General features: G+C 44.2%; 1 protein-coding gene across 6 annotated transcripts in view; it reads right to left on the bottom strand.

The window, feature by feature from the left end:
- The window catches only part of mdc1 (mediator of DNA damage checkpoint 1), a 66,763-nt gene extending 44,105 nt beyond the window's left edge, over positions 1–22,658 (bottom strand). For 3 of the 6 annotated variants that reach the window (XM_068009441.1, XM_068009446.1, XM_068009443.1), the window contains exons 1-8: positions 22,336–22,658; positions 18,413–18,955; positions 17,369–17,447; positions 10,528–11,162; positions 9,391–9,489; positions 7,813–7,902; positions 3,422–3,511; positions 1,876–1,965 (exon numbers count right to left, since the gene is read on the bottom strand). In XM_068009441.1, coding sequence (XP_067865542.1) covers positions 1,876–1,965; positions 3,422–3,511; positions 7,813–7,902; positions 9,391–9,489; positions 10,528–11,162; positions 17,369–17,447; positions 18,413–18,955; positions 22,336–22,462 — 1,753 coding nt within the window. In that variant the 5' untranslated portion in view covers positions 22,463–22,658. The remainder of the gene's footprint in view (positions 1–1,875; positions 1,966–3,421; positions 3,512–7,812; positions 7,903–9,390; positions 9,490–10,527; positions 11,163–17,368; positions 17,448–18,412; positions 18,956–22,335) is intronic. The other 3 variants (XM_068009442.1, XM_068009445.1, XM_068009447.1) reach the window with 3 other exon arrangements.
- Between the last annotated feature and the right edge of the window lie 5,281 nt (positions 22,659–27,939).

Genomic DNA, 27,939 nt, shown 5'->3' with positions numbered 1-27,939 from the left:
GTGGAAAACACTGTGGAGATAGAAGTAAGGAATTGTGATGACAGTTCGGGTGTTAGGACACAGTTGATGAAAGCTGTAGACACTATGGGTTAGATGCTGAGCAAAACTCCCCAAAAGGCTATAACATTGAGCACTTGTATGGAACTTTGGTTATTTGTAATAAAATCTTGATTGGACCACATTTGTGCTCAGTTCTGGTCTCCATATTATAAAAAAAGATATAGAGGCACTGGAGAAGGTTTAAAAAGATTTACTAGAATGATACTAATCAGGAAAGATTGAAAATGCTGGGGCTCTTGCCTCTGACCATGACTGAGGGTGACCTGATAGAGGTCTTCAAGATTATGAATTTTTTTTTTAAATTCTTTCACAGGATGTGGGCATTGCTGGTTAGGTCAGCATTTATTGCCCATCCCTAATTACCCTTGAGAAGGTGGTGGTGAGCTGCCTTCTTGAACCGCTGTAGTCTATGTGGGGTAGGTACACCCACAGTGCTGTTAGGAAGGGAGTTCCAGGATTTTGACCCAGTGACAGTGAAGGAACAGCGATACAGTTCCAAGTCAGGATGGTGTATGACTTGGAGGGGAACTTGCAGGTGGTGATGTTCCCATGCGTCTGCTATCCTTGTCCTTCTAGGTGGTAGAGGTCACGGGTTTGGAAGGTGCTGGCGAAGGAGCCTTGGTGAGTTGCTGCAGTGCATCTTGCAAATGGTACACACTGCTGCCACTGTGTGTCAGTGGTGGAAGGAGTGAATGTTGAAGGTGGTGGATGGGATGCCAATCAAGCAGGCTGCTTTGTTCCGGATGGTGTCAAGCTTCTACAGTGTTGTTGGATCTGCACCCATACAGGCAAGTGCAGAGTATTTCATCAAACTCCTGACTTGTGCCTTGTAGATGGTGGACAGGTGAGTTACTCGCCGCAAAATTCCCTCTGCCTCTGACCTGCTCTTGTAGCCACAGTACTTATATGGCTGATCCAATTCAGTTTCTTGTCAACGGCAACCCCCAGAATGTCGACAGTGGGGGATTCAGCAATGGTAATTGTCAAGGGGAGATAGTTGGATTCTCTCTTGTTGGAGGTGGTCATTGCCTGGTGCTTATGTGGCACGAATGTAACTTGCCTATCAGCCCAAGCCTGAATGCTGTCCAGGTCTTGCTGCATATGGACACAAACTACCTCAGTATCTAAGGAGTCGCAAATGTGCAATGTTCAGAACCAATCAGCAAACATTCCCACCTTTGACCTTATGATGAAGGCCATTGATGAATCAATTGTATGATAGGTAAATGTAGAGAAGCTGTTTCCACTTGCAGGTGAGGCCTAAACTAGGGGTCAGAAATATGAGATAGTCACTAATAAGGAATTCAGGAGAAAAGTTTTTACCCAGAGAGTGGTGAGAATGTGGAATTCAATACCAGATGGAGTGGTTGAAATGAACAGAATAAGCTTTTAAAGGGAAGCTAGATAAGTACATTAGGGAGAAAGGAATAGGACATAATAACTGGATTAGATTAAGAGAGGTGGGAGCCTGAGGAGCACAGACACCTGCATGGATCCTTCAAGCCAAATGACCTGTTTCTGTACTGTAAATACGTTGTAGCATTGCAGGGTTATTTCTATTTATGCTGCACTCATCTATAATGCCCCTAAGACTGCCGGCTTGGTGTGGAATTACAAAATGTACCCAGTGGAAAATGAGATTTTTCTCCATAATCATTTCATCCCAACCCTGCATTCACCAGACCCCACAGAAACATCCAACGGTCTCTCTATGAGCAATTCAGGAGGATCATATCTGGGCTCAGGTCCAACAGGAAAGAATCTTTCAGCTCTAAGTAACAAGCGCCACCACGGGCACATCTGTCCAAACCTTACTGTTGAATGTGTCTTTGCTGAATTTTGGAGACTGAAAGGTGAATGGCTGCGTAGCCTCTTCCTCGGTTTTGCTCGCTGCCGCACTGTTACCTGCGGAAGAATGGAGCAGGTGCTTGATTGGACTCAGTTCACAGGTCAAATCATTTCCTTCAAAAAGGCATGTGTTTATCACGCTTCTCCTACAACTTGTTCGTTAAAGACAAGAGTGTAACCGTTCTAATACTGTCAGGTTACAGGTTCAGCGTCCACTCTAAACTGAGCTGATTGATTTTCCCTACAAGTTACTTACTGGCGTCAGCTGTGCATCAGTGGGGATTACATTCACCTCTGATTCAGACGGTCGTGGGTTCAAGTCCCACCCCACAGAATTCAGAACATAGGCCGACACCCCAGTGCAGTACTGAGGGAATTTTGCACTGGTGGAGGCACCGTGTTTGGAAGAAATGTTAAACCGAGGACATGTTAGCCCTCGCAGGCAGATATAACAGCATCCAATTGGACAAATGGCAGGGGAGTTCTCCCCGGTGTCCTGGTTAATATTTGTCCCTCATCTAACATCATTAAAACAGACGGCCAGGCCAATATCTCTCAATGCTGCCTGTGTGAGCTTGCTGTGCACCAAAGTGATTGCCATGTTTCCTACACTCCAGCAATTACTGCATTTCAGAAGTACTTAATTGGCTGCAAAGCCTTTTGGGACATCCTGAGATCATGAAGTAGCTGCATAAAAGCAAGTTTTTTTTTATTTAGAGATACAGCACTGAAACAGGCCCTTCGGCCCACCGAGTCTGTGCCAACCATCAACCACCCATTTATACTAATCCTACATTAATCCCATATTCCTATCACATCCCCACCTGTCCCTATATTTCCCTACCACCTACCTATACTAGGGGCAATTTATAATGGCCAATTTACCTATCAACCTGCAAGTCTTTGGCATGTGGGAGGAAACCGGAGCACCCGGAGAAAACCCACGCAGACACAGGGAGAACCTGCAAACTCCGCACAGGCAGTACCCAGAATTGAACCCGGGTCCCTGGAGCTGTGAGGCTGCGGTGCTAACCACTGCGCCACTGTGCCGCAATGGAGGTGAGGTAACAGCAGAGGTGGGAAAACACTGGTGGTGACAGAAGTAAGGGATTGTGACACAGGTCGGGTTTGAACAAGACACAGAACTTTGACACAGCTGATGAAAGCAGTGTACACAGAGTAAAACTCCGCTACAATACCCAACAAGAGGTTATAACTCTGAACACTTGTAGTACTGGAAGGTTATTTCCATTCACACTGCTTTCAGCTGTCTGGTCTCTAATACTGCTAATTGTTGAATTCCAGAATTCGCAGTGTGAAGGCTGTACCGAGCAGAAAACTAGATTTTTCCCCATAATCATTTCATCCCATCCCTGCATACATTGGACCCCACAGAAACGGTCTCTCCGTGAACAATATGAGAGGTTTATATCTGGGCACAGGTCTGACACGGAAAGCATCCTTCAGCTCAAAGTCACAAACTTCGCCATGGGTACATTTGACCGAATCTTACTTTCGAAAGTGTCTTTGCCGAATGTTGGAGACTGAAAGGTGAATAGCTGTGTGGCCTCTTCTTCCGTGTTGCTCACTGCTGCAGTGCCATCTGTGGAAGAACAGAGCACATGTGTGATCAGACTTAGTCCATGGTCAAATCATTTGCTTCTGAAATGTACATGGTTTTCAGGCTTCTCCTACAGCTCATTTGCGAGAGACATGAGTACAACTGCTCAAATACAATCAGGTTACAGGTTGAGCTGACTGGCCTGCACTTCATTTTTTTTGCAATGCAGCTGAAGTAACAGCAGTGGTTGGACAAAACAGTGGAGATCGAAGGAACTGTGATGACAGATATGGTGTTAAGAGTTCGAACAGGATGCAATGCAGTCTGAGTAAGCAGCAAGAGGGGAAAATGCAACAATGCTCTGGAATGCACTGCCTGAAAGGGTGGCGGAGGCAGATAGTGCCGTTCTATGGAAATTGGAGCACTTGAAGGAAAAAAAAATTGAAGTATTGCAGGGAAAGGGCAGGGAAGTGGGACTAGCTACATTGCTCTTGCAGACAGCTAGCATTGGATCGATGAGTTGAATGACCTCCTTCACTTCTACAGCCATTCTATGATTCAAAGGATACACAATGTTTGATGGGATGATCTGGTGATCATTTTGTAAGATGAGCAGTCTTGCCAAATTCCAACCGGAGTAATAATCACAGAATTGTTACAACACACAAGGAGGCCATTCGACCCATCGTGTCTGCACCGGCTCTCCGAAAGAACAATTCACTTAGTGCCATTCCCCAGCCTTCTTCCCGTAACCCTGCACATTCTTCCTTTTCAGATAATTATCCAATTCTCTTCTGAATGCTTCAACTGAACCTGCCTCCACCACACTCTCGGGCTGTGCATTCTAGACCTTAACCAATCACTGCGTGAAAAAAATTTCCACATGTCGCTTTTGCTTCTTTTGCCAAATACTTTAAATCTGTGCCCTCTCGTTCTCGATCCTTTCATGAGTGGGAACAGTTTTTTCCTATCTACTCTGTCCAGACCCTTCATGATTTTGAATACTTCAATCAAATCACCTCTCAGCCTTCTCTTCGCCAAGGAAAACAGTCCCACCTTCTCCACTCTATCTTCATAAATGAAGTTCCTCAACCCTGGAACCATTCTCGTGAATCTTTTCTGCACTCTCTCCAATGCCTTCACACCTTTCCTTAAAAGCGGCACCCAGAACTGGACGCAATACTCCAGCTGAGGCCAAACTAGTGACTTATACAAGTTCAACATAACTTCCTTGCTCTTGTACTCTATGCTCCTATTAATAAAACCTAGGATACTGTATGCTTTATTAACCACTCTCTCAACCTGTACTGCCACCTTCAATTACTTATGCACAAATACACCCAGGTCCCTCTGCTCCTGCACTCCCTTTAGAATTGTACCCATTTTATATTGTCTCTCCATGTTCTTCCCACCAAATGAATCACTTCACATTTCCCCACATTGAACTTCATCTGCCACTTGTCCGCCCATTTTACCAACCCATGTCTTTTTGGAGTTCTACACTATCCTCCTCACAGTTCACAATGCTTCCAAGTTTCGTATCATCTGCAAACTTTGAAATTGTGCCTTGGACACCAAGGTCTAGGTCATTAATTTATATCAGGAAGAGCAAGGGTCCCAACACTGATCCCTAGGGAACTCCATTACAAACATTCCTCCAGCCCGAAAAACATCCATTAACCAATACTCTCAGTTTCCTGTCACTCAGCCAATTCCGTATCCATGTTGTTACCATCCCTCTTATTCCATGAGCAATAAGTTTGCTCACAAGTCTTTTGTGTGGCACTGTATCAAATGCCTTTTGAAAGTCCACGTACATATCAACAACATTGCTCTCATCAACCCTCTCGGTTACCCCTTCAAAAAAATACAGCTAGCTAAACACTATTTTACCTTAGCAAATCCATGCTGGCTTTCCTTAATTAACCCGCATTTGTCCATGTAACTATTAATTTTGTCCTGAATTACTTTTCTAGAAGTTTCCCACCACTGAGGTTAAACTGACTGGCCTGTAGTTGCTGGGCTTATCTTTACATTCTTTTTTGAAGGGTGTAACATTTACAATTCTCCAGTCCTTTAGCACCACCCCAAGTCGAAGGAAGGCTGAAAGATTATGGCCAAATCCTCCACAATTTCCACTCACTTCCCTCAGTATCCTTGGATGCATCTCATCCGGCCCTGGTGTTTTATCCACTTTAAGTACAGACAGCCTATCTAATACCTCCTCCTCATCAATTTTAAATCCTTCCAGTGTATTAATTGGGATTAGGTAAACAGGTCAGGTGTCTTTAATGCATCGGCGCAGACTCGATGGGCCGAAGGGCCTCTTCTGCACTGTGTTGTTCTGTGATTAATTACCTTTTTCACCAAGGCCCGGATAGCAACTTCTGGCTGTCATCAGCATACATAGGGAAATCAACCAAATGCTTATGTGTAAAGCAGGACTTAAAAGGGGACCAAAGGCAGAACCTTGGGATACTTTGTAGTCATCTGTACTGAGACAGAAGGAAAGTGATTTTTGTAAATGTGCACTGGCCAGACAATGGGGAGTGGAAAAATGCCAAGGGACACCAAGTGACAGTTAAAGAAGATGGGATGGCTTTGTCATATCACCACAAAATGCTCAATAAAGAGGGTTAAAACATCAAAGTCACAATTGTAAAAGTTGTCAATGGTGAGCGTGACTAGGGTAATGTCAGTGATGTGAACAGACTGAAGGGAATCACGCAGAATGGTGGGAGAGGTAAATGTGGATCTGGCTAATGACTACACATTTAAAGCAGTAGTAAAGTAAAAGTTAGAGAATGGTGGAGAATGGCGATGTTTGGAGAGGATACTGGGGTTCAGAGTGGTCTTCATGAGTTCCGAAGAAGAGGACAGCATTTGTGCAAAGGAGCACTGGAACAAATAATTAGAATATAGTGATCAGGGACTAGTGGAGAGGCTGCTGAGGAAGTACGAATCAAATACCATAGAGGAAAAGAGCACAATGAGAGCCAGGGGAGAAGCTATATAATAGTAAGACGACAGGACAAGAAATTAGCAGGGCAAGGAGCTGCTGGTGGTTGGACACAAGGGAGAAGAATGCAGTGAGCACTGAGGCGACAATCACAACCTTAAGACATCAAAACGTCTATAAGCTCCTCTCACTTGGCATTGGAGGCAACCAAGGAGAAGCCAGGGGAAGGATACTTGGACAAGACGATTGGTCATTGAGAAGACTGGGATAATCCATAACCTTCAGGATGGTGCTGGACAGTGAGAGAATTTAACCCTGCTACGGGAAGCTCAAGGTGGACAAGTCAGATCTGGTGATGGATAATCAGCCAGGTGTGTTTGAGCTGTGATCCTCAGACTTAAGGCAGTGGAAGTGTGAACAACACTGATACAAGGCCTTAAGTGACTCGACAGAGACACAGGCATCACAGATTGGGCTAAGGAAATGACTGAATCATCATCTCTTGCTCAAGAGAATAGACTGAACTATTTTCCTTCTCTCTATTCTTTGCTTTTTCTTTTCTGCCTTCCTTCACTCACTTCTTCGCTTCATCAGGGTCAGTCTCCTGTTTGGCTGTCATTACACCTTTGTTCGCTCTTTTTCTACTGATGTGCAGGCAGCTCCTTAGTACAGAGGAGAAAACTCAGTATGCCCAGCACGTGGTCAGTCTACCACCTCATGGAGGGAGATGTAGCTGGCTGTTAATAAGCCAAAGAGAGTGAAGGGGAGAAGGGACTTGGTTTGTAAAATTCGGTAAAATTTCTGCTATTGGCAGCACTCTAACCTCTGAGTCAGAAGGTCACGGGTTCACGTCCACTCCAGAGGCTTGAGCACATAATCTCAACGAAGACTCCAGTGTGGTACTGAAGGAGTGCTGCACTGTCGGAGGTGCCATCTTGCAGATGAGATGTTAAATGTGGAACTGGCCTCCGTCTGCCCTTTCGGTAGATCCCTGTGGTACTCCTTCGGAGAAGAGCACAGCAGTTCTCCCCAGTGTTTTGGGCAATATTGGTTCTTTAACCTAAAGACAGACTATCTGATTTGTGGAATCTTACTGTGTGCAAACTGGCTGTTGTGTTTCCTTCAAGTGATCACACCTTGTTGGCTGTAAAGTGCTTTGGGATGTTCTAAGGTTATGAAAGGTGCTACACAAATGCAAGTCTTTCTTTTGATCTGCAGAAGACTTCAAACTGAGCTCCTCAGTCTCTTGGACTCTCAAATAGTTGGTACTTCTTTCTGGATCTGTTACCTTAAATGACAGAATGACACAAATATAGCTAAGACACATTTTCTCGGACACAAGCTACTGAAAGCTTGTGAACAGTATAAACGCTGTAATACTTACCCTTGAAAGGCTCTTTGTTGAAGGTGGGAGACTGACAGGCGAGCAGCTGTGTGGGTTCCCCCTCAGTGTTAGCACCTGCTGCAATGACAGCTGTGGAAGAGAGAGCAAGCATCAGCCAACTAGCGATTCTTCATGCATCAACTCTGCCAGTAAAAGCTGGTCGGCTAGTCAACCGTGTGGGGAAGGTATCACAGCCGAGCACACCTGATGTTACCCACTCGCACATTCCAGTAAAGCGTCACGAGATCAGGAAAGGAAATTCTGAATGATTACTAAGAAGCTGGGTTGGATTCCAATTAGGAAATTCTGTTGGTTTTATAGTTAATATTATTTCCTCTCCTGAAGTTATTGACTTGGGCCGTGACTAAAGATTCACATGCACTGCTGCCATTCACTTCCATACCCAAGTAACCCAGAAAGGGAATATCAAGAGGGTGTTCGACCACAGGATGCATCACAATCAAAGTTAAAAAGCAGGTGCTGATCATTCTCCAGCCTATTTAAGCTGCAGATATGAAAGTTAATTTCAGCAACCCCCATCACCGCCCAGCTGAGAGCAGTTAATTTGTCACAGATTGGGAATTGAAGCCAAGACCTTCCTGGTTTAAATGGCTCATTTACACATCAGGTAGCATGTTTACCAACTGAACCATGGAAGAGGGAGTAGAAATAAGAACAAAGGCCCCTTGACAGTGTGCAAACACCAGAACATCTCCACGTCCAGACTGCATAAGAGAGCAGATCACCGAGACCAAGAGTAAATTACACAGCTGATAACTCGCTCAATGGCTATAGCTGCGATGCTCAAAACATCTCTGGATTCCAACAGAAAACCCAATTTCTTTCCTACTTTGCCACTAGAAGACTCCATGGGAATATTCAAAGAGGAACAGGGAGCTCTCCCAGTGTTCTGCCCAACTTACAACCTTCAAGCAATAGCAACAAAACAAATGAATAGTTTGGTCTTTGTGAGGCCTATACTGTGTGCAAGCTGGTTGCTGGGTTTTCCTACAAAAAAGTAATTATGCTTTTTAAAGTCAGTTCATGGGCTATAAAGCACTTTGGGACCAAACTGAAGCATGCTGCGTGTAGGTAGAATGGGTATCTGGGAGTATAGGGGAAAATGCAAAGAACTTGTATTTATAAAGCACCTCATCATTTATGAAGCACCTCAGAACATCCCAAAGCACTTTCCAGCCAATGAGGTACGTCTCTAAGTGTAGTCACTGTTGTAATATAGGGAAACACAGCAGCCAATTTATGCTCAGCAAGGTCCCACAAGCAGAAATGAGATGAATGAGTAGTTAACCTGTTTTAGTGATGTTGATTGAGGGATAAATATAGGCCATGACACCAGGGACTCCCCAGTTCTTCCTCTTGGGATCTTTTACATCCATCTGAGAGAGCAGAGGCTTGGTTTAACATCTCATCCAAAAGATGGCACCCCCAACAGTTCAGCACTCCTTCAGTACTGCCCCTCTGACAGTGCAGCGCTCCCTCAGTACTGTAGTGAAATCTCAGCTCCCGGGTTTAATAAATACACAATAAGGGAAAAGAAAAATCTAGGAAGGCACTGACCGTCTGGTGTGTAATTGCCTTCCCCCGCGGTCTCATCCTGGGTGTTTGAAATTGTCACTGTAAAGCACTGAGTTGGCTGCAGAGCGTATGACTCAGTATCTGCATTCAGATATAAAGCATCACTCTCATTAAATCAGTCAGTCACTAAGATCTACCATCGACAGATGCACTACTTACATAGAATATACAGAACGGAAACAGACCATTTGGCCCATAGTTTCACAATTCACACGAGCCTACTCCCACCCCATCAAAACATCCTTCTATTCCTATCTCCCTCGTGTGTGTTTCAAGCACTCCATTCAGTAACAAATTCCACATTCTCACCACTCCCTGGGTGAAGAAATTTATCCTGAATTCCTTATTGGACTTATTGGTTTAAAATACACAGCAGATTAAAATAGCTTGGACAGTATTCACTGATATTCTAAAAATACTATACTAGCTTGGAGTAGCAAAACACTGGTCCATGTCTGAAAATCCCTGTAGAGCTAGTTCCGAATCTCAGTTGGGATGGTGTTACACATTTGGGGGTGGAAGAGAAAGGTGGGTTTCAATGTGCCACCTCCTTGCAACCAGTTACAGCAGTTTTGGAAACAGATTACTCATGCTGTGGGAGGAAAACATGGTTCAAGTTAGCCAACGAGCCTCCTCTCCCTCTCCTCTTCTCTCCCGTGGATGTGGAGCATATGCTGCTACAACTATTTTTGTTTCTGCCTTGCTCCTGTTTTCAATGTTGCATGCACCTTTCCGCCCTGCATCAAGTCCAGGCAGAAACAAAAAATCAGCTAGTGCCAGTTTAGTGAGTAGTGCCTCCTATCGATCAATATTAGTGGCATCAGGGAGCCTGGCCGGGGTTTAGATTATATACTCCTTGTACTGTTCCAAGAATCTGCACTCCTAGCATGGCCCTAAATATTACACACTGGATTTACTGGACAGCAATCAGGACCAGGAATCCTGGCTAACATGCCCTCTCTTAGGTCCTGGTGCCAATCCAGACTAGACCAACAAACTCAGCTCAAAGGATTGAACCTGGGACCTCTGTACTCCATCCAATGGAACACATATTCAATGAAGCATTGGGCAAATGTTTTTAAAGCTTACAGAAGTAACCAGAACCCTGAATACACTTACCATCATCAATATCTGTATCACTGTTTACCTCCACAAGCTCCCTCTTATCTACGCTGCCTGCTGTGTCTTCAGCTTCTCCATCTGCGTCTGCATTGCTGTCTGCGCAGTAATCAGCTTTACTGCTTTTTTCCTCCTCACCTGGAGGGATCAAGCTCCTGGCGCCGGTCGCAGCATCGGCCTCACGGATGTTAGCGCCTTTGGCAAGACTGGAATCCATTTCACCCCGCGCCGTGAAGCTGCCGCGACTCAACACCGATTTCTGTTCCTCCTCCTCCTCCTCACTGTCATTGTCCCGACTGAAATGAGACAGATCAGCAGGTGGTGGGGCACCAGGCACCTGGGAGGAGACCCTTCCTGAGTCACAGTCAAATGCCTCCCCCGGAATGACCATTTCTTGGGCGGCGTTCAAATGGTTGATGGCAGCGACGCCAGTCATCGGCAGCGGGTTATCAGCTTGCTGCTCCTCTACACTCCCAGTTTTGGAATTGACACTGTTGCCATCGACTGGCTGCTCGGTACTGGGTTCTGTCCATTTTTCATCAGGCTGTTGATCTTCTTCCAGGTCAGTGTCGCTATCATAATGTAGCTGCATCGACTGATTATTGGAACGAGATGATTCACCTCCTTCATCGTCACTGGAAGAAGTTATTAGAAAATGTTTTCAACCTCCCTAGATCATAGCATCATACAGCACAGAAAGTCGTTTTTTAAAATTCGTTCTTGGGATGTGAGCATCACAGGCAAGGCCAGCATTTATTGCCCAATCTTAATTGCCCTTGATAACGAAGTGGCTTGCTCGACCATTTCAGAGGGCAGTTAAGAGCCAATCACATTGCTGTGGGTTTGGAGTCACATGTAGACCAGACCAGGTAAGGACGGCAGATTTCCTTCCTTAAAGGACATTGTTGAACTAGATGGGTTTTTATGGCAATGGATCATAGTTTCATGGAACCATTACTGAGACTTGCTTCCAATTCCAGAATTTAATTAATTAATTGAATTTAAATTCCAACCAGCTGCCATGGTGGGATTTGAACTCATGTCACCAGATTAACCGGCACCTCGGGATTACTAGTCCAGTGACATTGCCACGACCCCACTGTCTCCCCTAACCATCTCACCTACAACTGAGTGGCTTCCTGGGCCATTTCATAGGGCAGTTAAGAGTCAACCAAATTGCTGTGAGTCTGGAGTCATATGTAGGCCAGACTAGGTAAGGACAGCAAACTTCCTTCCCTAAAGAACATTAGTGAACCAAATGGGTTTTTAATGACAATCCCATAGGTTCATGATCTTATTAAATGAGACGAATGTTTTATTCTGGATTAATTTTGTTAATTTGAATTTAAATTTCCCCAGCTGCCTTGGTGGGATTTGAACTCGTGCCTCTGGAGCATTTGTCTGGGCTTATGGATTACTAGTTCAGTCGCATTACCACTATGCTACCATCCTGCCTGTGCCGGTTCTTTGAAAGAGCTATCTAACTAATTGCACTTCCCCTGATCTTTCCCCACATCCCTGCAACCATTTTCCCCTTCGAGTGTTTATCTAATCCCCCTGTGAAAGTTATTATTGAATCTGCTTCCATCACCCTTTCAGGCAGTGCATTCCAGATCATAAATCACGGTGTAAAAAAAATTCTCTTCATCTCCCCCTCTGGTCCTTTTACCAATTACCCTGGATTGGTGTCCTCTGGTTATTAACCCTTTCTCTTTATTTACTTCATCAAAGTGCTCATCATTTTGAACATTGCTCTAAGGAGCACAAAACCAGTTTGTCCAGTCTCTCCATGTAACTGAAGTCCCTCCTCCCTGGTACCATTCTAGTAACTCTCCCCTGCACCCACTTCAAGGAATTGACATCCTCCCCTAAAGTGTCATGCCCAGGATCGAACACAATTCTCCAGCTGAGGCCTAACCAGTGTTTTATAAAAGCTTAGCATAACCGATGGTATCGCAAGTTCACACGTCCACCGCCTGCATTATAGGGCCCAAGTCGCGGATATAAACTTATGTACAGCAGAGCATGGTCCCTCCTCAATGCAACCCTACAGCCTCCCATCCCGCCAACTCCTGCAGCTAATGGAAATATTCTTCATTGCTGCATACTGCGGGTGGGAATATTTGAACAGCAGGAATTTTCACCCTTCGTAAGCAGTGGCCTCATGTAGTAGCAGGAGTGATTTTGAAAGGAGTGAAAGGGAGAAAACAGCAAGGGGAAATATTTTAGGAGGGAGCATAAGAGCAACTGGGAACTTGTACTCCGGGGTGAGAAGCGATTGTCCGGTTAGTCTGTCGAAAATCAGAATGCCACTTCAGAATTTTTCCTTTAAGATTAAATATCCACCAATTGCAAATTATAAACATGTTTACAATTGACCAGAATATGCCATTTTAATGTTTTTGAAAAGTACCAATATTTGAATTGCCCCTTTCAGGTTTTTCAGGTATATGCGTTTCTGTGGCCGCAGACGTGAATCCAGGATGGGGTATTGTCTCCCTGGTGCCAGGGTCCAGGATGTCACTGAGCGGCTGCAGAGCATCCTGAAGGGGGAGGGTGAACAGCCAGCAGTCGTGGTCCACATCGGAACCAACGACATAGGTAGAAAGAGGGATGTGGTCTTGCAGTCAGAATGTAGAGAGTTAGGTAAGAAATTAGCAAGCAGGACCTCAAAAAGTAGTAATCTCTGGATTACTCCCAGTGCCACACGCAAGTGAATACAGAAATAGAAGGATAAGACAGATGAATGCGTGGCTGGAAAGATTGTGCAGGATGGAGAGCTTCAGATTCTTGGGACTTTGGGATGGGCTCTGGAGGAGATGGGACCTATACAGGCCTAACGGGTTACACCTGAAAGAGCTGGGACCGAGTTCCTTGCAGGACATTTTGCTAGTGTTTTGGGGAGGGTTTAAACTAGTTTGGCAGGGGGATGGGGACCTAAGGGTAGATTCGTCTGGGACAAAATCAGAAATTAAAATGGAAGGCAGAAAATTAATGGACGAGTCTGGAAGAGAGGGAAAACGAGGGTTTGAAAATAAAAACAAGAGTTTAGCAGTGCTCAAGGGTATCTATTTCAATGCAAGGAGCAAATGAGCTGAGGGCACAGATAGACATGTGGCAGCATGATATCATAGCTACTTCAGCAACATGGCTTAAGGAGGGACAGGAATGGAAGGAGGGGCAGCTCAACGTTCCTGGTTACAGGGTTTTCAGACGCGATAGGGAGGGGGATAAGAAAGGAAGGGGAGTGGCAATTTTGGTCAAGGAAACCATTACAACTGTGAGGAGGAATGATATATTGGAAGGTTCATCAAATGTGAGCATATGGATTGAGCTAAGGAACACAAAAGGGGCAATCACACTGCTGGGAGTGTACTATAGACCCCCAGTCAGAGGGAGATAGAAGAGCAGATATGTAGGCAATTCTCTGAGAAGTGCAAGAACAATAGGGCAATAATAGTCGGAGATTTTAATTACCCCAATATTAACTAGGATAGTTTTAGTGTGAAATGAATTGAGGGAGCAGAATTCATGAGGTGCATTCATGAGAACTTTTTTACCCAGTATGTTGCAAGTCCAACAAGAGAGGGTGCAGTTTTAGACTTAGTTTTAAGAAATGAAGATGGACAGGTGGAAGGAGTGGCAGTGGGAGAGCATTTTGGTGGTAGTGATCATAATTCAGTCAGTTTTAACATAAATATGGAAAAGGGCAGAGATAGAACAGGGGTTCTCAATTGGGGCAAGGACAATTTTACTAAACTGAGGAGTGAATTAGCGAAAGTGGACAGAAAACAGCTACTTGAAGGTAAATCAATATCAGAACAGTGGGAGGCATTCAAAAGGGAGATTCAAGGGGTTCAGGGTAAACATGTTCCCAGAAGAAAAAGAGTGAGGCGGCCAAATCTAGAGCTCCGTGGATGTCGAGAAGCCTACAGCGTAAGATAAGGCAGAAAAGGTAAGTTTATGTCCAACACCGAGAACTTAATACTACAGAAAGCCTAGAGGAGTATAGAAAGTGCAGGGGTGAAATCAAAAAGGAAATTAGGAAAGCAAAGAGAGGGCATGAAAGAATATTGGCAAGCAAAATCAAGGTGAACTCAAAGATGTTTTATCAATACATTAAGAGGAAGAGGATAACTAAGGAGAGAGAAGGGCTCATAAAAGACAAAAAAGGTAACCTATGTGTAGGAGCAGAAAATATTAGTATGGCTGTTAATGAATACTTTGCGTCTGTCTTCACAAAAGAGGGGGACGATGCAGATATTGCAGTTAAGGAGGAAGAGTGTGAAGTATTGGATGTGATAAACATAGGGAGAGAGGAAGTATTCATGGAATTAGCATCCTTGAAAGTTGATAAATTACCTGGGCCAGATGAAATGTATCCTAGTCTGTTAAAAGAAGCAAGAGAGAAAACAGCAGAGGGTCTGACCATCATTTTCCAGACTTCACTGGATACAGGTATGGTGCCAGAGGATTGGAGAATTGCTAACGTTGTACCTCTGTTTAAAAAGGGAGCGAAGGATAGACCGAATAATTACAGTCTAACCTCAGTAGTAGGCAAATTTTGGAATCTATTCTGACAAACAGGATAAACTGTCACTTAGAAAGGCACAGGTTATCAAGGATTTGTTAAGGGAAGATCTTATTTGACCAACTTGATTGAATTTTTGAAGAAGTAACAAGGAAGACAGATGAGGGTAGTGCAGTTAGTCTACACGGATCTTAGCAAGGCTTTTGACAAGGTCCCACATGGCAGACTGGTTAAAAAAAATAAAATCCCATGGGATCCAGGGAAATGCAGCAAGGTGGATATAAAATTGGCTCAGTGGCAGGAAGCAAAGGGTAATTGTTAACGGCTGTTTTAGTGACTGGAGGGCTGTTTCCAGTGGCGTTCCACAAGGCTCAGTACTGGGTCCCCTGCTTTTTGTGGTGTACATTAACGATTTGGACGTACATGTCGGGGGCATGTTTGCGGATGACACAAAGATTGTCCGTGTGGTAAATAGCGAGGAGGATAGCTGTAGGCTGCAGGAAGATATTGATGGTCTGGTCAGATGGGCAGAAAAGTGGCAAATAGAATTCAACTTGGAGAAGTGTGAGGTGATGCATTTGCAGGTCAAAGACGGCAAAGGAATACACGATTAATGGGAAAATACTGAGACGTGTAGAGAAAGTAAGGGACCTTGGAGTGAATGTCCACAGATCCCTGAAGGTAGCAGGACAGGTCGATAAGGTGGCTAATAAAGCATATGGAATCGTTTCCTTTATTAGCTGAGGTATAGAATACAAGAACAAGGAGGTTAGACTGGAACTGTATAACTCATTGGTTAGGCCACAACTTGAGTACCGTGTGCAGTTCTGGTCACCTCATTACAGAGGAATTAACTGCACTACGGAGGGTACAGAGGAGATTTACAAGGATGTTGCCTGGACTGGAAAAATGCAGCTGAGGTAAGATTTGATAGGCTGCGGTTGTTCTCCTTGGAACAGAGAAGACCGAGGGGAGATCTGATTGAAATGTACAAAATTTTGAGCAGCCTGGATAGAGTGGAGGTGAAAGGTCTATTCACCTTCGCAGAGAGGTCAGTGACAAGGGGACATAGATTTAAAGTGATTGGTAGAAAAATTAGAGAGGAAATGAGGAAACACTTTTTCATCCAGAGGATTGTGATGGTCTGGAACTCACTGTCTGAAAGGGTAGTTGAGGCAGAGACACCCAACTCATTCAAAAGGAGTCTGGATATACACCTCAAGTGCTGTAAGCTGCAGGGCTACGGACCAAATGCTGAAAGGTGGGATTAGAATAGGTGCATCGTTTTTCAGCCGGCACAGACACGATGGGCCAAGCGGCCTCTTTCTGTGCCTTAAACTTTCTATGATTCTACCACGTAGTCCTCTCACTCCCCATAATATTCCCATGAGCAACATCTACATTGTTCTGTCCACACAATACTGGTTCATCAATACTGTTCCTGTATATACACACTTCAACAAAACTGTGATATCCCAGTATTGCAGTGAGCAACTGCACTGTATCGTACCTGTCACACAATGTAGTGGATGTGTTGTAACCATTGCTTCTGGACACCTGCCATCATTTCTGCCATTCTAACAGCACCATTACCAGTTACAGGATAAAAATACTCCAATTAATCAAAGATTATTTAAAAATTGCACACTTAATCCAAACATTACAAAAACCTGTGGTTAAGACATCATTCAGGAAACAGCTAGTGTTCATTCCCATTGTTAAGAGCCTTGTAACACACTTCAGCCCAAGATTATTCTGCTTCAACCAGGTTGCAGAAATAATGACACAGAATTAGGTAGAATTTACAGCACAAAAACAGGCCATTCGGCCCAACAAGTCAATGCTGGTGTTTATGCTCCACACAAACTTCATCTTAGCCTTTCAACATATCCTTCTATTACTTTCTCCGGAGTGTCTTTCGGACAGTCCCGTCTACCCTCTCAGGTGGGTGTAAGAGATCCCATGGCACTATTTGAAGAATAGGGAAGTTCTCCCAGTGGCCTGGTCAATATTTATCCATTAATCAACAATCGCTAACAATCGCATTTATCCCATTGCTATTTGTGGGAGCTTGTTGTGCGCAAACTGGCCGTCGCACTTCCTATATTATAACAGATATAATACTTCAAAAAGTACTTAACTGGCTGTAAAGTGCTTTGGGACATCCTGAGGTTATGAAAAACGCTATACAAATGCTTATCTAGCTGCCTATTAAATGTCCCTATGATTCCTCTTTCCAATCCCCACCCCATTCCTGCATGCAACAACCGCAGAATGTCATATCCCACCCAGGAAATTGGGGAATCATACCTTTCGGGGACAACATTAGCCGAGGGAGTTTGGCATATTGAAGATTTCGGAAGTCGGCTGTCTCGGGAAGCAAAAGATCCTGGAAATACAAAATGGAAGGCAGCTTCTCATTACCATGTTTCAGTCAACTCATCGCAACATATGCAAGGGATGAAAATTTACTGTGCTCAGGACTTATCACAAAATTGCACAGGTACTCTTTACATTTACTTTTATGGTTTGCCGATGACACCAAATTTGGAGGTGTGACAAATAGTGCAGATGATGTGAACTGTCTGCATAAGGACATTGATAGGCTAGCTGAATGGGCATACAGGTGGCAGATGGAATTTAATACTGGCAAGTGTGAGGTGATGCATTTTGGCAGATGAGATAGGGAGAGGCAATATATATTTAATGGAACAGTTCTAAAGAATGTGCAGGAACAGAGGGACGTGTGGATGCATGTATATCGATCTTTGAAGGTGGCAGGACATATTGAGAGAGTGGTTAGTAAAGCAAATGGCATCTTGGACTTCATATTAGAGGCATTGAGTACAAAAGCAGGGAGGTTATGCTGAACCCTTATAAAGCTCTGGTTAGGCCTCAACTGGAGTACTGCATTCAGTTCTGGTCACCACACTTCAGAAAGGACGTGAGAGTCCTTGAGATTTCTTAGGTTCTTAATTTGAACAGGAGCTGGTTTCCTGGGCCAATTGTTATCCCTCAATAAACACCACCAAAAAAAACGTTTATCTGGTCATTTATCTCATTTGCTGTGTCCAAGTTGGCTGCCGCAGTTCCTATATTACAGCAGCAACAGAATTTCAAAAAGCACCCTGTAGTCTGTAAAGTGCTTTGGGACGTCTCAAGTTGGTGAAAGGCTCTATATAAATGCCAGTCCTTCTTCCTTTACAAAAGAAATGTGGCAATGCGGGTGGAAGAAAAACAGAGGCGACCTCAAATAAAAGGAAGTGAATAAAGAGAGTAAATTTTAAAAATATATATTTTTTAGTAGTAAAGAAGGGAACATAGGAAACTTAAGCAAATGCCAAGTCTGCTTACTAGTGCCCTTCCATGGTGTGTCGTCATCCTCAGACTCTCTGACGTAGGTGTCAGACTGTAAGGGCATTAATGACTTCGATTGGTACGGCTGGGATGGCAACAGCATGAGCGAATCCTCTGACAATTCTAAATCTCTACCGGCTGCCTTGGGGATTATGTCATCGCCAGAAACCCTGTCGCTCTCCAGCCATGATCCCTGCCGGTCATTCCCCATGCCCGGCCTCGACTGGGGAAACATGGACTCCGAGCCAGTTTCAGAACCGGAGTCATCGCCTTTAGCTGGTGGCGGTGGTAGCAGCACATACTGGCATGCGACATCTGCGAAAAGGAAGAGGTCCCCATCGTTGATGGCATAGCGGATATTGGGTTTCAGGATGGCGTTCTTCCGTCGGGTCTTGTTCAGGCTGTTGCAGTCATGGATCAGGTGGGAATCCCCATCGATTTCAATCACCGCGTGCTTTTTGGACACAGACTGCATTGGAATCCGGATGTGGCAACTCTCATGTCTGCCGATGACATTCTCACCTTCGTACACCATAAAACCTGTGAGAGCAAGGAAAACAAACTCAGCCAGTTGTTTTTCAAATTGGGAATCCACATACACGCACAAACAGCTTGTTTATTCCCTCTCCGACTAGCTTTTATTTCTCGATCCTGGACATGCTGGTGTATGTCTCCACAGATGCAGTATAAATGCAAGTCTCTCTTTCTTCATAAGCAAGCCTCCGCATACCTCCCAAAAAAAACTTGTTGGCATATATTTTGACCAAGGACATATTCCAACGTGTCCTGACTCCATATCTAGACTTTTCATCCAGAGTCAGTGACTAGGAATCAGGGATACAAACCCTATCCTAAGGTACTGCAGCTTATAGGAGTACATCTACTTGCCAATCTCACCGTGCTGCTACAGGGAGATGAAAGTTAAATACTATCAAAAAGGAAGAAAATAAATTAGTAATATAGTCACCCCTCCGTTGCTCACCTCTCAAAGGCATTGGTTGTAGAACAGCATGGACAGATGCCTGGAAGCAGGCTTTCCCATCTGCCCCAGGAACTGGCTGGAGGCGAAAAGTTTCATCACACAGCTTGATGGAATTTAACGTGAACCCTGGAGCTTACCACACAAGGCTCAGAGTGTCATCATTCCAACATAGGACACTACTGACCCACTGATATATAAACAGCATTGCAAACAGCTCAAGCATTTGTGCTGTCAAGGAAACACAAGCCCTACCTCATCACTGACAGCTTCAATGCTCCAAAAATGCATAAATGAAATACATTAATACATTTTTTACCCCCTCACTTATTGCTATTTGTTTATCTTTTTATATTTCTAACTAGCTAGTCAATACACAAACAGATAATAAGAGTTTATACCAGTATTTAAAAAGGAAAAGAGTAACTCAAGTGCACTTTGCTTCTCTGGAGAGAGTGTCTGGGGAATTAATGGGAAATAAGGAAATGGTAGAAGCATTAAACAGATATTTTGTGTCTGTCTTCACTGTAGAAATACTTGTAAATCAAGAGAAGGGAAGGGGGAACTTAAAGCAATTACAATTGCCAAGGAAAGGGTACAGAGAAAACTATTAGAACTAAAGGCTGACAAGTCCCCAGGACCTGATGGCCTACATCCTAGGGTCTTCAAAGAAGTGAGTAAGATAGTAGGTGCATTGGTTCTAATTTTCCAAAATTCCCTGGATTTTGGAAAGGTCTCATCAGATTGGAAAATAGCAAATGTAACTCTACTACTCAAGAAAGGTGAGACAGAAAGCAGGAAACTACAGTCCAGTTAGCTTAACATCTGTCATTAAGCAGGTAAGATCAGGGCACTTAGAAAATCTAAATGCAATCAGGCAGAGTCAACATGATTTTGTGAAAAGGAAATTGTGTTTGACTAATCTATTAGAGTTCTTTGAGGAAGTAACAAGCAACGTGGTTAAAGGGGAACCTGTAAATGTGGTGTACTTGGATCTCCAAAAGGCATTTGATAAGGTGCCACATCAAAGGCTACTACACAAAATAAGAGCTCATGGTGTAGCATGCAAGATATTAGCATGGATAGAGAATTGGTTAGCTAACAGAAAGCAGAGAGTAGGCATAAATGGGTCATTTTCAGGTTGACAAGCTGTAACTAGTGGAGTGCCACAGGGATCAGTGCTGGGGCCTCAACTATTTACAATTTATATCAATGACTTGGATGAAAGGACCAAATGCATGGTTGCTAAATTTGCTGATGACACAAAGATAGGTTGGAAAGTAAGTTGTGAAGAGGGCATAAGGAGTTTGCAAAGGGATATAGACAGGTTAAGTGAGTGGGCAAAAATATGGCAGTTGGAGTATAATATGGGAAAATGTGAACTTGTCCACTTTGCCAGGAAGAACAGAAAAGCAGTATATTATGAAACGGAGAAAGATTGTAGAACTCTGCGGTACAGAGGAATCTGGGTGTCCTGGTACATGAAACACAAAAAGTCATTATGCAGGTACAGCAAGTGATTAGGAAAGAAAATGGAATGTTGTTGTTTATTGCAAGGGGAATCGAGTATAAAAGTAGAGAAGTGTTGCTACGGCCGTACAGAGCCTTAGTTAGACTGCATCTGGAGTACTGTATACAGTTTTGGTCTCCTTACTGAAAAAAGGATATAACTGCATTAGAAGCAGTTCAGAGAAGGTTCACTCGACTAATTCCTGGGATGAAGGAGTTATCTTATAAAGAAAGGTTGGTCCTGTATCCAGTGGAGTTTAGAAGTATGAGAGTTGATCTTATTGAAACATATAAAATCCTGACGGGACGACAGGGTGAATGCTGAGATGATGTTTCCACTTATGGGCGAGACTAGAACTAGGGAACACAGTTTAAAAGCAAGGGGTCTCCCATTTAAGACAGAGATGAGGAGAATTTCTTTCTCTTAGAGGGTCATTAGTCTGTGGAATTCTCTTCCTCAGAGAGCAGTGAAAGCAGGATCATTGAATATCTTTATGTTTGAGCTAGATTAATTCTTGATTGACAAGGGAGTCAAAGGTTATAGGGGTAAAATGAAAGTAGAATTGAGGCCACAATCAGATCAGCCATGATCTTATCAAATGGCAGAGCAGGCTCGAGGAGCCGAATGGCCTACTCCTGCTCCTAATTCATATGTTTGTATTGAAAGACTGAGTTATTCCCAACACACCTGGAGCTCGATTAATTGTCTACACATGCCTCTGCCTTCACCGAGAGCAGCCTACCGTTTCTCTCTTCCCAATTGCAAGGGTATTGGGACTTTTACTTGACTGGAGTAGAGGTCATAGAAGTCTGGGCCCTAAGCTCCGAAATCCCCTCCCTAAACCATGTCTCTCCACCACCTTTAAGATGATTCTTAAAACCTACCTCTCTGACCAATCTTTTGGGCACCTGTCCCAATGTCGCCTTCCTTGGCTCAGCGTCAATTTGAGTCCGATTACACTCCCACGAACCACATTGGGATGCTTCACCACCTTAAACGCGCCTCATAAATGCACGTTGCTGCGGTCATCGTCGACCTTAGCTCAGTGGGTCGCAACCTCACTTCGGAGTCCAAAGGACTTGAGGGGGTGGGCAAGTTCAACTCCTCACTCCAGAGGCTTGTGCACAAAATCTAGGGTCTGACGAACACAGTACCGTACTATGGAACTGTCAAGAGCTGGAATTTCACAGGCGAGACGTTAAAGTCACCTGAAAAATCAACTCAGTTTCTCTCTCTCTCTCCACAGATGCTGCCTGATCTGCTGAGTAGTTTCCAGCATTTTCTGTTTTTATTTCAGATTTCCAGCATCCGCAGTATTTTGCTTTTGTATTAGTGGTGAGTAGTTTGCCAGCCAGGCATCACCTTGCTGACCACAGCATACACCCCCTCCCCTCCCCTCCCCCACCACTATTGAGTGACTGCCTCCCTCACCAGTCTCAGGTCTCTGGCTGCCTCCAAACACCTTGAGGCGGCCTCTGGGTTCACGATCAGAATCTCTCAGCTCTTCCTCTCTTTGCTCCTCCTCGGAATCCCAGGTCAGTAGCTGCGTCTGGTCCATGGCCTCTCACGATCGAGCCTTCAGCGCAGCCGCTGATACAGATACTTGATTATAAATACTCTGGTCACTCTCTGACACCGGGGCACAGAGACTTTGGATAAACTTCATCACTTTTTCCACCCCTCCCCCTTTTCCGCTTCCACGCATGCGCCGGCGATCCCAGCCTCCGATTGGTCATCATCCGCGTCCATCAACGCCCCGCCCCGTGCTGATTGGTTACGCCGATGGAGTCCCGCCCCCTTTCCGCAAATCCTTTCACACAACGCGCTTGCGCGCGAACCGCCAACTTCTTCCAGCCCCCGCCTCCACCAAACCCCCTCAACACTGAGAGCTGACTGGTCGCCAGAGCTGTCCGTCAAAGCGCGGAGCCAATCGCCGCGGTCAGGCGGTCGAGGTGCAACGCGTTTTTGGATTGGTCAATTCGAAAGGGGACATGTTTTACCGTCTCCCTCCAGGCTATAAGACTTGTTTGTTCTTTTTGCTTATCTTCACCCTTGTTGCTCTTTAGAAAGGGACTCAGTGTTTGATTGTTCAGCATCTTCCTTTCCTCACTGACCCTTTTCCCCAGTTCGATTCCAGTCCCGCGACCAACTGCCAAGTCTGGCAGCGTTGCGTCTCCTACGCATGCGCGAAGCACCAGCAGCGTTGCGCCGCCCGCGCATGCGCGAAGCATCAGCTGGGCCATCCTTAAAATGTTGCAAAGTCTTGGGAAAGTCATGGCAGCAATTTGACAAACAGGGAAGGCAGGCCTGCCAACTGTGGCTGCAGGCATTCTTGGAAGTTGGAATACGTGGTGGTCTGACCACCGATCCTATGCTGACATGACGTCTGGGCATGTGGCTGCAATTACTCTACAAAGTTTGGGTCCCCTTGTAATTATTGCATTAACTCTATGAATGTTGGGTCAATTTGTAGTTACTGCAGTTACCCTAAAAAGTCCAGCCCTCCCCCACTACTGTGGTTAGTGCATTTACCCTAAAATGAAAGGTCACAGACCTGAAATATTAGCTTTGCTTCTCTCTCCACAGATGCCGCAGACCTGCCGAGTATTTCCAGCACTTCTGTTTTCATTTATAGTCATTACATTTACCCTATAAAGTTGATGTTTTAATAGATTTTCCTACACATTTTATAGACACAGAGAGTGCCCTTCCAGAACAAAACTAGAGGCCATAAATATAAGATAGTCACCAAGACATAAGAGGGAATTCAGAACAATCTGTACTCAGAAGAATGTGGAACTTTCGACTGCAGGGAGCAGTTGAGGCAAGCAGTATAGATGCATTTAAGGGGCAGCTAGGTAAGCATGAGGGATGAGGGAATTGAGGGTTATGTTGATAAGAAATAGCAGCCAAACGACCTCTTGAGCTTGTTCCGCCATTGAATAAGATCATGGCTGATCTGATTGTGGCCTTAACTTCACTTTTATGCCTGTTCCCAAAAACCTTGATTCCCATATACCTCAAAAATCTGTCTATCTCAGGCTTGAATATATTCAATGACGCAGCCTCCATTGCTCTCTGGGGTAGAGAATTCCAAAGATCAACGATTGTCTAAAATGGGCAACCCCTTATTCTGAAACTTTCTCCCAGTTGATGGGGCGGCACAGTGGCTAGCACCGCAGCCTCAGAGCTCCAGCGACCCGGGTTCGGGTCTGGGTGCTGCCTGTGCAGAGTTTGCAAGTTCTCCCTGTGACCGCATGGGTTTCGTCCGGGTGCTCTGGTTTCCTCCCACATGCCAAAGACTTGCAGGCTGATAGATAAATTGGCCATTACAAAAATTGCCCCTAGTGTAGGTAGGTGATAGGAGAATTGAGGGAAGTGGGAATGTGAGAGGGGAAAATGGGATTAATGTAGGATTAGTATAAATGGGAGTTTGATGGTTGGCATAGGCTCGTTGGGCCTGTTTCGGTGCTGTATCTCTATGCCCTTTGTGAGATAGTTCTAGATTCCCCCATGAGGGGAAACATCCTCTCTGCATCTACCCTATCAAGCCCTCTCAAAATCTTACATGAGAATCTTGTCTGTCTCAATGAGATCACCTCTCATTCCTCAAAACTCCAATGAGTATAGGCCCAATCTGCTCAACCTTTCCTCATAAGGCAACCCCTTCATCCCAGAAATCAACCAAGTGAACCTTCCCTGAACTGCTTCCAATGCAAGTATATCTCTCCTTAAATATGGAGACCAAAACTCTACGCAGTACTCTGGTTAGGCCATATCAAAGCCCTGTACATTGTACTCCATCCACCTTGCAATAAATGCCAACATTCCATTTGTCTTCTGTCGTAATCCTGTTTTTATTTTCTCCTCAGGAAATATTGCAGTATGCCTATAAGGCAGCAAAAGATCAGTACTTCTTTTAAGGTAGCAGCTTCAAAGACTACCTGAAGGTGCATTCTGGTTGCTTAGCTACAGATGGAGAGGAGACAAATTACAATGTTGCTGTTTGCCTTTCAAAAAACTGACAAATTGGTTTGTTCAGAGACAATTGACACAGCTGTGTGTTAGCACCTGAAGGGAGGGCTCTCAAACCATTTAAACTGAAGGAAGAGAAATTAGTTTGTTTATTTATATATATTACATAGGAGCAGGAGTAGGCCATCGAGCCTGTCCCGCCATTCAACATGATCATGGCTGATCATCCACGTCAATGCCTTTTTCCCACTCTATCCTCATATCCCCTTATGTCATTTGTATTTAGAAATCTGTCAATCTCTGCTTTAAACATACTCAATGACTGAGCTTCCACAGCTCTCCGGGGTAAGAGAATTCCAAAGATTCACAACCCTCTGAGAAAAGAAATTTCTCCTCATCTCTGTCCTAAGTGGCATCCCCCTTGTTTTGAAATTGTGTCCCCTGGTTCTAGACACCCCAACCAGGGAAAACAACTTACCTGCATCTACCCTGGCTATCCCTTTAAGTATTTTATAGGTTTCAATGAGATCACCTCTCATTCTTCAAAACACTGGAGAATACAGGCCCAGTTTCCCCAATCTCTCTTCATGGGACAGTCCTGCCATCCGGGGAACAAGTCTGGTGGATCTTCGTTGCACTCCCTCTATGGCAATAATATCTTTCAAAATTCTGAAATGTCAAGCCAGATTAATTCTTTTAAATAGCAGCAAATTTTTGATCTGCTGTGTTCGTTGCTGGAGAAGAGGAGTGACACCAACTGCTGAACTGAACTGCTGAATTTCCTATTGTTGAAGAACTTGTTTTTTTTTCCCCCATCGGACAACTGCGAGGACTTCGGGCGGCCTTGGACTGTTTCGACATTGAGGATTCCATTTCATCAGGAACATAAATCTGCAAAGACTTTATTGTTATTTCTATTTGTTCAGGCAGCTAATTAAACAACAAAAAATACTATTAGTTTGACTATCTGTATGTGAACTCGGGAGTTAATTTCTGTAAATAAGTTATAAGGTCTTTAGATATTGGTTTATCTTAGTAGTGAAGATTTTAGTTTTTTTAATAAATAGTTAACTTGTTGATATGTAAAGATACCTGAGGCACAAAGGCACAAAAGCTTGCCTCATTTGGGGATTACTATATTGCTTCAATTCGGCTGGGGCTTTTTAAGATATGTATGATGCGACCTGTGGAGAGGCGGGACTGAATTGACAGTGCTTTGCTCCCACTGCAGTCAAAATTATATATATATTGACTGGGGGCTTTGTCGAGTGGTCGTACCAAAGCAGTTCCAATTACCTGCTGTACCTGCATTCTAACGTTTTGTCTATCATGTGCAAGGACACCCAGATCCCCCTTTACCACAGCATTCTGTAGTCTCTTACTATTGAAATAATATTTTGCTTTTCTGTTCTTCCTACCAAAGCGGATAACCTCATATTTTCCCACACATGGGCCACATTTTCCCACTCACTTAACCTATCTATACCCCTTTGCAGACTCTTTGTGTCCTCCTCACAACACTCGGTCCCTTCATCCAAGTCATTAGTATAGATTGTAAATAGTTGAGGCCCCAGCACTGATCCTTGTGGCACCCACTAGTCAATTTGCCAACCTGAAAATGACATATTTATACCCCCACCTCTGTTTCCTGTTAGCCAATTCTCTACCCACACTAATATATGACCCTAAACACCATGAGCTGTTATCTTGTGCAGTAAGCTTTATATGGCACCTTATCAAATGCTTTTTGGAAATCCAAATACACTGCATCTACTAGTTCACCTTTATCCAGCCTGCCCGTTATATCCTCAAAGAACTCTAATAAATATGTCGAACACGATTTTCCTTTCATAAAACCATGTTGACTGTGATTGCATTATGATTTTATAAATGTCCTGCTACTACTTCCTTAATAATAGATTCCAACATGTTCCCAATGACAGATGTTAGTGTATCTAGCCTATAGTTTCCTGCTTTCTGTCTCCCTTTTTTCCTGAATAGAGGTGTTACATCTGCAATTTTCCAATCTACTGGGACTTTTCCAGAATCCAGGGAATTTTGGAAGGTTACAACCAATACACCACTATCTCTGCAGCCACTTCTTTTAAGATCCTAAGATGTAGACCATCCGGTCCAGGGGACTTAGGGTCATAGAGTCATTATGGCACAGAAGGAAGCTATTCCGCCCATCAAGTCCATACTGGCTCTCTGTAGAGTAACCCAGTCAGTCCCATTACCCCACTATATCCCTGTAGCCCTGCAAGTTTATTTCCCTCAAATGCCCATCCAATTTCCTTTTGAAATCATTGATTGTCTCCACTTCCACCACCCTCACAGGCAGTGAGTTCCTGGTCATTACCACTCATTGCTTAAAAAAGTTCTTCCTCACATTCTCCCTGTATCTCTTGCTCAAAGCTTTAAATCTGTCTTCCATAGTCCTTGTACCATCAGCTAATGAAAACATCTTTTCTTTGTCTACCTTATCTAAATCCGTCATAATACTGTACACCACTGTTAAATATCCACTCAATCTCCTTTGTTCCAAGGAGAATAACCCCAGCTCCTCCAACCTAACCTTGTAGCGAATATCTCTCATCCTTGGAACCATTCTGGTAAATCTCCTCTGCACCCTGTCAAGGACTCTCACATCCTTCCTAAAGTGTGGTGACCAGAACTGGATGCAATACTCTAATTTTGGCCTAATCAGAGCTTTATAAAGCTTCAACATAACTTCTCTGCTTCTATACTTAATACTTCTATTTATGAAGCCCAAGTTCCCTTATGCTTTGCTGATCACTCTCTCAATCAGTCCTGGCACCTTCAAAGATCTATGCAATGAACCCCCAGGTCACTCTGTTCCTGCACACTCTTTAGAACTGTGCCATTTAGTCTATATTGCCTCTCCCTATCCCTTCTGCCAAAATGCATCACCTCACTTTTCTCTGCATTAAATTCCATTTGCCACTTGTCTGTCCATTCTGCTAGCCTATCTATGTTCTGTTGCAGTCAATTGGTATCATCCTCGCTGTCTGCCACACCTCCAAGTTTGGCATCACTTGC

This window comes from Heterodontus francisci, chromosome 29, assembly GCF_036365525.1.
Source record: "Heterodontus francisci isolate sHetFra1 chromosome 29, sHetFra1.hap1, whole genome shotgun sequence".
Classification (NCBI taxonomy): Eukaryota; Metazoa; Chordata; class Chondrichthyes; order Heterodontiformes; family Heterodontidae; genus Heterodontus; species Heterodontus francisci.
Note: the sequence above shows the minus strand (reverse complement) of the source record. Positions and strands in the feature narration are given on the sequence as shown.